The 14,580-nt window shown below is 46.1% G+C and overlaps 1 protein-coding gene across 1 annotated transcript; it reads left to right on the top strand.

The window, feature by feature from the left end:
* Window positions 1–9,223: 9,223 nt before the first annotated feature.
* Window positions 9,224–10,829, top strand: LOC149280663 (alpha-2Da adrenergic receptor-like). Its single transcript, XM_089500222.1, has one exon. The coding sequence runs from the start codon at window positions 9,461–9,463 to the stop codon at window positions 10,766–10,768; it is 1,308 nt and encodes a 435-aa protein (XP_089356348.1). The 5' UTR covers window positions 9,224–9,460; the 3' UTR covers window positions 10,769–10,829.
* Window positions 10,830–14,580: the final 3,751 nt, after the last annotated feature.

The following is a 14,580-nucleotide window of genomic DNA, read 5'->3' on the forward strand; positions in this document are numbered from 1 at the left end:
GAAGAAAGCCAAGGTCATATTCCCAAGTATTCGAAGAGTGAAAGAGGGCATTAAACTGGAGGTATTAAAAGTATGTAATGTACAATGGGAGACAAGAGCCAACAAATCTTAGATCCAATGGAAATACCCAACTTTGTTTCATGTCAGCAGGCTGACAGTGCTTTCAGAGGAAAAAAGGGTATCTGATCTTGGGAAGCAAAAAGACTGCCTGACGGTTCAGTGCCATTCTTCCATCAGACTGGTATCACCTCTGTTGCCCTTGAGCTTACCTTTCCACCAGGATCACACAACAGCCTCTCTTAGATTATTTTCCAACTACATCCCACTCCATCTCCTTTGAGGACAACCTGAGATCTTGTAGACAGCACTTCAGAGTGTACTTGTAAATATTCCTTCAAGGTATATTAAATGCAAGGAGATGCCCATGAATTCACCAGAATTATGTCTAATGCAGAGTGAAATTATCAAACTTCTCTTTGGGAATGTTGCTAGCTAGGCATCCAAGAGTGTGTCTGTGTGTCTGTGTCTTCAAGTTGTCTATCAGCTTATGGTGACTCCATGAATTTCATAGGGATTTCTTAGGCAAGGAATATTCAGAGGTGGTTTTGCCAGTTCCTTCCCCTCAAATGTAACAGTATCTGGTATTAATAGGCAGGTATGTACAAGTATGAGCCACAGCTGCCTCTGCTTAGCCTCCAAGATCAGATGGGATCTGATGTCTTAAGGGTTTTTAGGCCCTTTCATCCAACAGTCACCCACAATTTCCCAAATTATTTAGCCTTATTTGATATTGTTTTACTCCAAGAAACCTGGTGTTGAATCCAAACAAGTGTAAATGGAAATAAGGCACTTGCAGTACAGAAACACTTGCCAAAGAGAGAGCAGAATAGTTAATGGAGAAGTGATAGGTGCCTAGAATCATGGAATCATACAACTGGAAGGCACCACAAAGGCCATCCAATCCAGCTCCCTACTATGCAGGAACATACAACTAAAGCATTAATGAAAGATGCCAATATGCCTGTTTAAAGACCTTCAAAGACTGAGAGGTCACCATCTAAGGGAACCCATTCCACTGCCAAAACAGCTCTTACAGTAAAAATATAGTCCTTGGGGACTTCTGGCAGTGATTTCTGAAAGAACTGCCCAGGCAGAGGTAGGTAGGTAGGTAGGTCCGTAGGGGTGTGTGTGTGTGTGTGTGTGTGTGTGTGAGAAATAGGCGTTTCCCTTCTCAATCTGATGTTAAAATGTCCTTCTCCATCTCTGGAGCTCTTTTGCCCACCAAACACCCCATTTCCCCTCCCCTTCCTTTTTCAACCCATTGTTAAAATCTTCTCCTCCAAACCAAGGAAGTAGTTTTAGGTGGCCAGTAGTCCAGAAAAGGAGAAGGAGGGAGGGAAGTGGTGTTTTCCTCTTTAGATATTTTTGCCCCTAAATTTTATGACTTATCCATATCAAAATCCACAATTTTGGCCCTAAAATCTTCCCTCGACTTGTACATGAGTATACATGGTATGTCAGTCATCTCTTCAAGGAAAACTATTAAGTGAGGATTTTTCCTGTTTTGGAGTCTTGTGTTACTCCTTCTAACTATAAATCTTGTCAACCACGAGGGGCCTAGTAGAATCATAGAATCATAGAATCGTAGAGTTGGAAGAGACCACAAGGGCCATCCAGTCCAACCCCCTGCCATGCAGGAAATCACAATCAAAGCATCCCCGACAGATAGTAGATGAGGGTTTCATCTCATAAGATGCCATCTTGTAGTTTTAGGTTATCTATCTAGGTATACTTTGTTGTTAGATGCCTTCAAGTTGACCTTGACTCATGTCGAAAATTTGCGAATGATTTATTTTAATTAAATCAATGAGTTAATTTTTTTTCTATCTGCTTTTTTCACTGTCCAACTCTCACATCCGTACATGGTAATGGGAAATATAGTGGTTTGTATGATTCTAACTTTAATGCTCAGCAGTATATCTTTACTCTTACAGATTTTGTCTAGTTCTTTCATAGCTGCCCTTCCCATTCTTAATCTTCTTCTGATTTCTTGACTGCAGTCTCTGTTTTGATAAATGTTTTGCTCCTCATTATCTAGGTTGTATAAATCCTCCATGGTATTTTTGTTTTCTTTTTGTTTAACAGTAGGCCTGCCCATGTCACAGGCTTTTAAACAGAGATGTGAGAATGGACTTGTTAAATTAAAGCAATGGAAATCTAGGTCCTTTTATTCTCTGAGGCTACATTTTCACAAAATTGTTCAACCTACTGAATTATTCATTTCTATCATCAGTCATCTTTTGAAATGGTTGAAGTTGTAAAAATGGAACATTCAAATTTGTAAACTGCAGTAATTATATTTGATTTATAGTTAATTTGTAGTATGTAGTTCCCAAAATCTGGGAAATAAAACTTGATTCGTGCAAAAACTGAAGAGCTAACCAGAATTTAGCCTCTACAGAAAAAAAACATCCACTGCACCTACATAGAAAGTCAAGATCATCATCATAATTATAATAATTATATGGCTTATTATAATAGAGCACTATTTAATGATACACTGGATCTTAAAAGGTGATGCCACCGCATATATATTTTTGACAGCACAGACCTGAATAGTCCTCTCCTGAAATTATTACAGTGACACTCAGAACAAGGATGCTAGAAATTCAGCAAGACTCAGTTGAAGATGGCATTTGTGGGATCTGCTGTTGGACCTCCTTGGTATCAGATGAGTAATTCCTCCTTCTATCAGAGAGTAAAGTACAGTGAAAGAAGAGGAGGTAACAACCAATGCAGTGTCCCAAGACAAGCTCATTCTGAAGTTTGGCCTGCAAAAAAGTTATTGTGAATCTTAGACAAACTTTCTCTGCCTATGAAATAGTTGTAAATAGCTAGGAAAGACTCTGAAGCAAAAAGAGGAAATAAGCCAACAACATAATTATTCTGTTTCTTGACTGTTTCCTATTCTCACATACAAGAGAATTCGACTAATAATTAAAAAATGACAATAGTTAAAAGTTGAGTGGTTACATGGGTACATACTTACCCAGGCTGGTTCTCGCATGACAGAAACAGTCTGTCCCTCTGGCCACATTCAGAGTTTTATCAGTTTGGTAGAATCTGCTTCCACGCCACAGCTTTGGAAACCCCAGGGTCACCTCCATGTTGTGATGAGGGTGCAACGTAAGAATTTGTGAATTATTTATTTTAATAAACCGATTTAACAAAACATGACCCAAATGAGTGCTGAAAATTTATTATTTCTAGTATTGAGAACACTGGTGAAGAAAAAAATTATGTTTACATCTGTTGCAGCCACACAGCCTTTTCTCTGCTAATGTAACATGTCCCTTCAGAAGAAAGTGTGAAGATCACATTTCTTTGACATGACAGACATGAAAAGTGGGCTTCTGTATGACTGGGATGCTGAACCTCTGTCATATTTGGAGTGGCGGGTCAGTTTTTCTGACACACTGCCTGGCAGATCATTCACACAAGACCAGGATTTGCATATTTGTATTGTGCTGAGATTAATTCTTTATGACAGATTTATTTATCTGGAGGAGACTTCAAAAACTGATAACAATGCTAAATAGGATTGCCTAGCAATATTAACCTCATTTCCATCATATATTTTTCCTGCCTTCTCTTTCCCACAGCAGGACCCTCCTGTCCCCTATATCCAAAATTGAGGCATATTTTTTAAAGCATAAAAATGTGGGATACAAACCAGGCAAAGTTATACACATTTAATTTCTGATGCTCTCACTGTGAGAGTTAAGCACATAACTATTTCTTTACTATCAACATGAATGGGTTTTAAAAACACTGTTTTGGATGAATTATGTGGATCCATTGTGACATGAAAAGTATTTCTCCATTTCCTTGGGGTCCCAACGCTGCTCCTCTGAGACCAAATTTCTTATTTACTTCAGTGTTTGGGGAATGTTGCATGTCTTATTGGACAGGCCCTCAGTTTCCTATCCCTTTCCCACTACGCAGAAAGGACAGAAACATTCTGTCCATTGGTGTGGGATGTCTATATGTATACTGGAGCTCCTGTGTTAGTAAATGCTGCAGTGCATTTTCTCCAGTTTATATGTTCATGTCCTAGTGGCAAATGAAAGGGATTTCAGCCATGAGGCCGCTAGACTGACTCAAAAGCTCTTTGTTTTATGGAAAACTTGGAAAAAACACAAAGCCACCAGGTTCATGAATTAAAATGGATTTTTAAGCAGGTGATCACATCCTTAATTAATCTGCTGTGTCATTCAGTGCCCTAAGGAAATGGATTAAGTTATTTGCTGCATTTGAACAAACTTGTTCAAAAGGTGCATTAAAGAAGTTGTTGGAATTTTGACCTGAACTGGAGCCAACAAGCTTTAAGAATGTCTGCCAGCCACAAAGGGCACAAAGGTGCTCTCTGGAACTCTAGGGATTTATCTTCTAGGGTCTTGAACTTCTCAGGAAGCCACACAAAACTTTACTGAAATCATCAGGGGTTTGCTTACTAATTTGTGTAGAAATTGTAGTGTGAGAAGTGTATTGGAAACCTGTATCTTTAGGAGCCTCACAATTAGGGTTGCCATAACTCAGGACTTCCAAACCTGGAAAAGTGTAGGACAAAATTATGAAATGTAGGACACTTTTTTTTAATGGAGCCTCCATTTAAAAAAAAAAAGTGTCCTACATTTCATAATGCAATCGCTGGTGGCCCCACACGCTCCTTCCCGGCCTCTGCGGAGGCCTCGGGTCTCCTCAGAGACCGGGAAAGAGGGCGCAGGGCCGCTGGCGATTGCCAGGGCCTGCCCTCCTTCCCAGCCTCCGAGGAGACCGAGAAGGAGGGCGCGGGGCCGCAGGGAGGCGGGGAGGGTGGTGCGGCCATGCGCAGGAGGCGCCGCCTCCCCCTTCGCCTCCTCCACCCAAGGCCTCGCTGTTTTCCTCTTCCTCCGCACGGCCATGCGAGGTGGAAGAGGAGGAGGGCAGCAAGGCCCCACGGGTTGCAGCGCAACCCCGCTGCAACCGGGCTTTTCCCGGTTTTTGGCGGCACCCATGACGTGAGCGGGCAGGTGCCGCCAAAACCGGGAAAAGCCCGGTTGCAGCCGGGTTATGGCAACCCTACTCACAATACACATACACACACACTAAAGGGAAACTGAGAGAATGTAGTAGTATGGCCTAGAAAAAGTCTCGTACAAGTGTATGTCTGTTTTTTTAAAAAAATTATTGTTATAAAGGATATCAATAAACAAATAAGTCTTATCATAATGTTAGGAAGGATCGAATTAGGGGAATTTAATTAGCTCAAATTTACGAGAGGCGTGTCCTAACAACGCACGCAGCGGATCGTGTCCCTATGTGTATACCAGAGGTCATCTAGTCCAACCCCAAGAAACAGAGACTCCAATGCCAATGAGTTGCAATTAAAATAGAAACATTTATTAAAGCCACACAACAGAGGGGATCACACACGCACACACACATTCAATGCTAAAGCAAGGGAGGAGGAGAGTTTGGGAGTAAAGGAGAAAGGATATTATTATTATTATTATTAACCTTTATTTATAAAGCGCTGTAAATTTACACAGCGCTGTACATACAATCTTTATAATTGGACGGTTCCCTGCCCTCAGGCTTACAATCTAAAAAGACTCAACACAAAGGGAGTGGTGGTGGGGAAGGGGCCTCTCTAATAGGATAATACATATAAAATACATAGCAATATAGGAAATGATTCAATAAAACAGGCACCAAAAGAACATCAAATAGCAAGTGACAATTATGCAATGCCTGGGAACGCTTCCCTGAACAGGATGGTCTTCAACTCCGTTTTGAAGCTGGTTAAAGAAGTGATGGCTCTTGCTCACGAGGGAAGAAGGTTCCAGGAGTGAGGGGCAGCAAGTGAAAAGGGGCGAATCCTAGATGGGGCAGAGGAAATCCTGGGCTGGGACAGCAGACCTTGACTACCAGAATGGAGGGCCCTAGTGGGAAGGTGAGGGGAAATAAGGTCTGATAAGTAAGGGGGGCCAGCCCATGGAGAGGCACCGATGGAATATTTACCTTAGGAGTCTTCTCCAATGCGACGGATGCGAGTGATGGGGGATGGTGAGACATGGCTGCGGAGAATGGGAAAGCAAGTGGCGACCGCGGTGGCTAGGAGCTGAGTTCCAATGGGCAAAGCTAACTTAGAGGCCGGGGAGAAACAGTGAGCATTGGCTTAGCTCAAGTGATTTCAGCAGAGCCCAAGGCTCAGAGAACTCAAGCCTGGAGCAGCAGCTCTACAAGAAAGGTTTTGAGGTTTGGAACTTCAGCTCAACAAGCCCAATGAGGGAAGGAATCTCGGTCCTATTTATACTGCGAAACGTATCCTCAGGCTACAGCTGCCTGGCGAACAAAGGTCTTAATAACTATCTTTTGTCTAAGTCTAAAGTTAAACAATGGATACACAAAGGAGAGGTCTGACACCTTTCAGGGGAGACAAATACCTAGATGGCAGAGCTGTTTAAGACAATCACTTGCTCAATAGGAGAGAGGCTCTTTGTCCTCTTCTCTTTGGGCTGCCTGCAAAACATGTAGGACAACTCCCAGAACTGGTTTCTTTAAGGTTTAAATCTACCTTTTCCTATGACCAAGCCTAGCAGGGCTGGCTGGCTACGTGGTCAGCTTGCTTTTAGGGTAATGGCGGCTTGAAATGGGGTCAGTCAGGGGTCATGATTTTTGATCACTTGGCGCCCAAAATTTACATAAAACCAAACTTGGTAACAATAAACATGTCAAAATGAATTAGTGGCTCAGTCTCAGGTCCAAAATACACTGCAGAAATAATCCAGTTTCATACCACTTTAACTGCTCTGGCTCAATTCAAGGGAACCCTGGGATTGGAACGGTAGTTTATTGTGGCACCACAGTTCTCTGACAGAGAAGGCTAAATGTCTCACAGAACGACAGTTCCTAGAATTCCCTAGCATCGAACCAGGGCAGTTAAAGCAGTTTCAAACTAGATTGTTTCTGCAGTGTGTTTTGGTCCTCTGTCATGCATACACACACTACATGTCAATCAAACATGGATATTAATATCAGTTTTTCAATCTCAGTTTATATTTAGAAATTACTAAAAAGATATATGCTGGGCTGTGACTGTGGAGACCAGGGTTCAAATCCAAACTCGGCCATGGAGACTCACTGGGTGACCTCGGGCAAGTCACACTCTCTCAGCCTCAGAGGATGGCAATGTCAGTGGTTAAATGCCTGTACTGCAGCCATTCACTCGAAACCACAAGGTTGCGAGTTCAAGACCAGCAAAAGGGCCCAAGCTCGACTCAGGCTTGCATCCTTCCAAGGTCGCTAAAATGAGTACCCAGACTGTTGGGGGCAAATTAGCTTACTTGCTAATTAGCTTACTTGCTCTTCACCGCTATGATCTTTGGAATAGCGGTATATAAATAAAACAAATTATTATTATTATTATTTGCCCAGAAAACCTCATGATTGGTTCGCCTTAGGACTGCCATAAGTCAGAAATGAATTGAAGGCACATAACAACAACAAAAGCCAAAGAGTACTGGGGCCTCATAAAACTACAAATCCCAGGATTCTGCAGCATGGAGCCATGGCAGTTAATGTGGGGTCAAATACTGTTATTTCATCAGTGTAGATACACACTAAGTCAAGAAATATTCAGGGGTGATTTTGCCCCTTCCTTCCTAGATGCCTTTTTTAAATCCTTGGGTGACTGAACAGTTTCTTGTAGGTGGGGCCATCATTTGCAGTCTCTTCCTTTCCTTTCCATGCCTGACTATCATTATGATGTAAATAGTGGTGCTTTCTGTGTGATTTCCCCCCATGCATCTCTCCATTACTGTGCAGTGTTCTCAATTGCCTTCTCTGAAAGGGATCCTCCGATGGACTTCAATGGCAACGCAGCTGTAGACATGTTCGTTTGATAATGAAATGAGGACTCATGCATACATCACCTTAAAAAATAGAATCCCACTCATTAGAATTGCTGCAAAATTTTCCTTGATGAACACATTTTAAAGCCAGTTAAATGAATTGGGCCTTTCAAGTATTTTCATCCAACAATCAAAACACTGGATGGTGTTTTTTTGTTTTGTTACTAATTTTTTGATAGTAATGCTCAAGGAACCCCATTCATCCCATCCCACTGATGCATTGCCAGGCTCAGACTTCCCTTCCCCTTGTGCCTCTTCCTTTCAGTTTCATAGAAGTCGAATCATAGAATCATAGAGTTGGAAGAGACCCCAAGGGCCATCCAGTCCAACCCCATTCTGCCATGCAGGAAATCCAAATCAAAGCATCCCGGACAGATGGCCATCCAGCCTCTGTTTGAAGACCTCCAAGGAAGGAGACTCCACTACCCTCTGAGGGAGTGTGTTCCACTGTCCAACAGCCCTTACTGCCAGGAGGTTCTTCCTAATGTTGAGGTGGAATCTCTTTTCCTGGAGCTTGCATTCATTGTTCTGTGTCCTGTTCTCTGGAGCAGCAGAAAACAAGCTTGCTCCCTCCTCAATGTGACATCCCTTCAAGTATTTAAACAGGGCTATCATATCCCCTCTTAACCTTCTCTTCTCCAGGCTAAACATCCCCAGCTCCTTAAGTCGTTCCTCATAGGGCTTCATGGTTTCAGCCTTAGGGCTTCTGACCTTGGAGGTCCACCCCACAGAACTCACTCCAGGGCAGCACAGCGGGGCCCTGTGGCTTTCCTGGCGAGCCCTTCCCTCCCATTGCCCCAAGGAGGGCCAGGCTGAGCTGGGGTGGCTGTGTGGCACCGGTTCTGCCCCGCCACCTCCTCAGCTGGGCTGCCAGCCACTCCACTGCCTTGCCTCTGGGACCGGTTCGCCTAAGGGCCTCCTCAGGCGCCCCCTTCTTCCCTTGGCCGAGGCTCCAGGCCTTCCCTTTGGGCCTGAGGGGCGTCGCGGCGGCGGCGGAGGAGGTCAGAGGCGCCAAGGCCAGGCAAGGGAGCGACCAGGAGCCAGGCTGCAGCCACACTGGAGACATAACCTGGTTGTTTAATAAGTCTTTTCTGGCCCCAGGCTATGGAATTCTGGGAGCTGGAGTATGTTGCGGGGCCCACAACAAACCCCAACTCCCCAAATCCCATAGCCTGAAGCCAGACCAGTTAAGGCGGTGCCAAACCGGGTTATGTCTCCAGTGTGGATGCAGTGCAGCCTCAGTCAGTCAGGGACCGGGAGAGGGAGGCTGGGTGGCAGCAGGGCTGCTCCCGCCTCCCTTACGTCGCCGGCGGAGGAGGGGGCCCTTCTTCTTCTGGGCATGCTCCCAGGCAGACCCCGCTGCTGCTGCCCAAAGAGAGGCGGAGGGAGGGAAGGAGGGAAGGAAGGAGGGCGCCTTCAGCCGGAGCCCAGCCTTGGTCTTCCGTTGCTGCTGCTGCTGCTAAAGCTGAGGGAGGAAGGGAAGAAGGGAGGCAGAGGGATATGGCATGAGCTCCGGCCATTGTTGTAGTTGTTATTATTATTATTTATGGTATTTATACTCCGCCCTTCAGCCCTCAGAACGGCTTGTTATTATTGTTGTTGTTGTTATTTTTAATGCGAGGGCTCCCTGCCCTGAGGCTCGCAGTCTATGCCAGGCCATGGAGTTCCCCCCCGGGAACGAGAGCCTGGGGCCGGGCAACGCCTCCCTCTCGGCGGGGTCCCGCTGGGTCTACTCTGCAGGGTGGGTGGCGGTGCTGTCCTCGCTGGTGGCCTCTCTGATGGCGCTGACGCTGTCCGGGAACGCGCTGGTGGTGGCGGCGGTGCTGCGCCGGGGTCCGCTGCGGGCCCCGCAGAACCTCTTCCTGCTCTCCCTGGCCGGCGCCGACATCCTGGTGGCCGCCCTGGTGATGCCCTTCTCCTTGGCCAACGAGCTGATGGGCGAGTGGGTCTTCGGCCGGGCCTGGTGCCGCCTCTACCTGGCGCTGGACGTGCTCCTCTGCACCGCCTCCATCGTCCACCTCTGCGCCATCAGCCTGGACCGATATTGGTCGGTGACCAAGGCCCCGGAGTACGACGGGCAGAGGACCCCCAGGAGGGTCAAGGCGGCCATCCTGCTGGTCTGGCTCCTCTCCGCGGCCATCTCCTCGCCCCCGCTGCTCTCCGGGGCCCATTGGCAGACAGAGCCACCCTCCCGATGCAGCCTCAACGACCAGACTTGGTACATCTTGGCCTCCTGCGCCGGCTCCTTCTTTGCTCCGGGACTCATCATGCTCCTGGTTTATCTCCGCATCTACCGCGTGGCTAAGCGCCGGAGTAGCAGCAGCAGCAGCAGCAGCAGGAGCCTCTCTTGTAAAGAGGGACCCAAAAGAGAGGCAGCCGAGGAGGAAGGGAAGACCCTGGCGGTGGCCTCCTCCTCGGAGCTGTCCTCTTCGCCCCGGCCCCGGGGGCATCGTCGCCGCCGTGGAAGCCGTCGAGGCCCCGAAAGCCAAGGCAGCCTGGCTCTGAAACAAGCTCGGGAGAAGCGCTTCACGCTGGTGCTGTCGGTGGTGATGGGGGTCTTCGTGGTCTGCTGGTTCCCCTTCTTCTTCAGCTACAGCCTCTACGGCATCTGCCGCCAGGCCTGCCAGGTCCCCGAGACCCTCTTCAAGTTCTTCTTCTGGATCGGCTACTGCAACAGCTCCCTCAACCCCATCATCTACACCGTCTTCAACCGGGACTTCCGACGGGCTTTCAAGCGCATCCTCTTCGGAAGGGCCTCCACCAGGGCCGGCAGAGGGAGGATCGTGGACCGCAGGCTCTTGGCTCTCCACTGACTGGAGACAGAACCCGCTTTGGCAGGGCTACTTGCTCTCTCTCCAGGCTATGGAATTCTGGGAGTTGGAGTTTGTTGTGGGGCCCAGAGCGGAGCGGAGCTCCGCTCTGGGCCCACAACAAACTCCAACTCCCAGAATTCCATAGCCTGGAGACAGACAAAGCGCTGCCAAACCGGGTTAGTGTCAATAGGCCCTAGCCACCTTTTATACCTGGAAGCCTTTTTTGTCCCATGTCTGGGACAGAGTCATCCGAACTCACTATTTATTTTGTTTTTCCCTTCTTAAATAAATATTTATAATCTGTTCTAAACCTTGCTTGAACTCTTTCTAATAGTAATCATAATGATAGTGATGATGATGATGATTTCTGGCGGAGTGACATTGGAGTGTGGTGGAGTCTCCTTCCTTAGAGGTCTTTAAACAGAGGCTGGTTGAGGATGCTTTGGTTGAGAGTTCCTGCATGGCAGAAGGGTTGGACTGGTTGGCCCTTGCGGTCTCTTCCAACTCTAGCATTCTATGGTTCTATGGCATTTCTCCTTTCTCTGTCTTTAGGAGCCGGCCTCAGTTTCCTCTCTGGGGGGAAGGAGAGGTGGTGAGGTAGAATCATAGAATCGTAGAGTTGGAAGAGACCGCAAGGGCCTTCCAGTCCAACCCCCTGCCATGCAGGAACTCCGAATCAAAGCATCCCTGACATATGGCCATCCAGCCTCTGCTTAAAGACTTCCAAGGAAGGAGACTCCACTACATTCTGAGGGAGTTTGTTCCACTGTGGAACAGCCCTTACTGTCAGGAAGTTCTTCCTAATGTTGAGCTGGAATCTTTTCCTGGAGCTTGCATCCATTTGGGTCCTAGTCTCTGGAGAAACAGAAAACAAGCTTGCTCCCTCCTCAATATGACATCCCTTCAAGTATTTAAAAAGGGCTATCATATCCCCTCTTAACCTTCTCTTCTCCAGGCTAAACATCCCCAGCTCCCTAAGTCGTTCCTCATAGGACATGGTTTCTAGGCCCTTCACCATTTCAGTTGCCCTCCTTTGGACACGCTCCAGTTTCTCAGCATCCTTTTTAATTGTGGGGCCCCGAACTGGACACAGTATTCCAGATGTGTGTTGTAGGTCCTTGGCATAACATGAGCCGAGGGCACCCAGTGAACAGGCATGGCTTCAGAAGCTTATTTAAAGGCTTGTGTCAGACTTATAATTTAAAATGTCAAAAGATCTCGTAGCACAGAGCTTTTTGTGGGGGTTTTGGGGGGGCTATATGGCCGTGTTCTAGAAGGGTTTGTTCCTGACCTTTTGCCAGGATCTGTGGCTGCCATCGTTCCCTGAAGATGCCGCCCGCAGATGCTGGCGAAAGGTCAGGAAGAAACTCTTCTAGAACATGGCCATATAGCCCCCCAAAACCCCACAAAAAACAATGGATGCTGGCCATGAAACCTTTCGACTTCCAATCTTGTAGCACCTTTGAGACTAACTGAAAGAAAGAAGTTGGCAGCATGAGCTTTCCTAGACTTAATTTAAAAGTACAGCAACCCAACAAGAGTCATTTATTAGTTCATTAGGATAACAAATTCCATCCAAGGATTCATTGTTTTGTTTATTATTCTGGTGTTTTGAGATACTAGCATTAAAAATGAAAGATTACTAATCAGTTTTACAAGTGCCAACCTGTTTTTCAAGTTTTTTTGTGGGGTTTTTTTTTTTGGGGGGGGGGGCTTTGTGTCCATGTTCTAGAAGAGTTTATTCTTGACATTTCGCCCGCATCTGTGGCTGGGATCTTCAGAGAATGCCAGCAAAACGCCAGGAATAAACTCTTCTAAAACATGTCCACATAGCCCCCCAAAAAACCCCCACAAAAAACTATGGATGCCGGCCATGAAAGCCTTCAACTTCACATAGTTTTCAAAGCTTTATAAATTCCCTTAAAGGGCTTCAAAAGCAGTGGTTGATGCCCAGTTATCAGTAGAGGAAACATTTCTAGCTTGCGTGTCCTCCCACAGTTCTTGCCTGGGAAATGTCTGCAGATCCAGAGGGAGAGACCTGCTGGATGGTATTATGCACATCCAAGCAGAGTAGGATGTGGCATCTCTCTTCAGGCCTTTTCTATGGTAAACAATTATTTGTGATTATACTGAGTTAATTGAATGAGGCTGGTGTTTTGAGCTTCCCAATTCAAATTGATAGCTTTCAGTCAAATGGCAAATTGCTTTCCCATTTCTCCTCTCCAAGAAATGGATCCTGGCTCATGTTCTTCTGCTTGGTTGGCATGCACTGTCCTTCTTCACACCTGCTGCTGCCCCCTGGCATCTGTGGGGCTTCCATGAAATCTGTGTCACTCTGCTGCTTCTTTGTTCAGCCCTGCCCAGCTTGTGCCGTTCATCTTTTGCTCATGCACCCCACACCTGTCAGATGTGGGACGATGAGTACATAGAGAAGCAGGTTCAACCAAGATGGGCAGGCCAGAAGGGCTATATGGGGAGGTACTAGAGGGATGGATTTGTATGGATTCAGGCTGCTGTTGTTTTCCATTCATTCACACCCACCAGCATCAGAAGAGTGTGCAGGAACAGTAACAACTGTTGTTGTTGCTGCTGTGTGCCTTCAAGTCACTTCTGACCTCTGGTGACCTGAAGGCAAACCTATTATGGGATTTTCTTGGCATGCTTCTTGAGAGGGGGGTTGACATTGCCATCCTCTGATGCTGAGAGAGTGTGACTTGTCCAAGATCCCCCAGTGGGTTTACATGGGTGAGCTGGGATTCGAACCCTGGTCTCCAGAGTCATAGTTATTGCTCAAACCACACCATACTGGCTCTAACATCACTGTATGGAACCTAAATGGATTAGTTTGGGTTGAGAGAGTGGAAGGTGTTTTCCCCCCTCACCAAAAGACAGGTGATGATACTTTTCAATAACACACCTATCAAGAATCTCTTTACCATCATCAAACCTTTATTACAGTCAACAGACCTCCAGGCATCATCAAACCTCTTTACCATAAACAGTAGGATGTGAGAGATACATGAATTATTCTCTTTGAGTGAAGCTGGTTGGTGGGCACTATTCACTGCTTAGTGCACAACCACATGCTGACAACTGATTTATGTGGCTTATAGGCTTACATGGAGAACAGCCACAGAATGTGTGGATGGCTGCAGCGGTATGTGTGTCAGTGTGGTCATTGACTCCCACTGCTGTTTGTTTGTTTGTTTACTTAGCCCTCTTTGCACATACATTCAAAAGAGGGGTTCAGTTAACCTTGGAGACTCTCCTGAATCTATAGTGAGTGTGATGAAGTATTAGTTTATAGTTTAGCCTTGGATGCACAAAAGAATTTCATGTGCCAGCAACTTGATCAACCACAAGTTTATTGAAGAAAAGGTAGTGTGTAAACATGTAAGGAATATCTGAAGAATAGAATGATTTATACACACACACACACACATATCATTAAGTCATTTATGATGCTTGCAATATATATTTGCTCCATGATGGGTTTTTTCTTTCCCGCTGCCTTTTATGGGAAATATTTCATATTTGAATTCCCTATACTTGCTCTAGTTCCATTAAGGTGTTTGTGTCAAAACTAACGCAGGCGTTTTTCCTCTGTGTTGCAATTTCACAAGCAATCAGATCATGACTTACCTTAAGCCCTCACTTTTTGAGGATTTGGCAAGAGGGTGGTGATGGTAAATGATCAATCTAGACATAGATGGAAGCATTAATAAGCCTAGAATGACATGTCAGCATCAGTGAAAGTATCTGGTAATGTCAAATTCCATGTCACTAATGGTGCAGTGACTCAGTTTACAGTT

This window comes from Sceloporus occidentalis, unplaced genomic scaffold, assembly GCF_023333645.1.
Source record: "Sceloporus occidentalis isolate IW3139 unplaced genomic scaffold, rSceOcc1.0.p SCAF_150, whole genome shotgun sequence".
Classification (NCBI taxonomy): domain Eukaryota; kingdom Metazoa; phylum Chordata; class Lepidosauria; order Squamata; family Phrynosomatidae; genus Sceloporus; species Sceloporus occidentalis.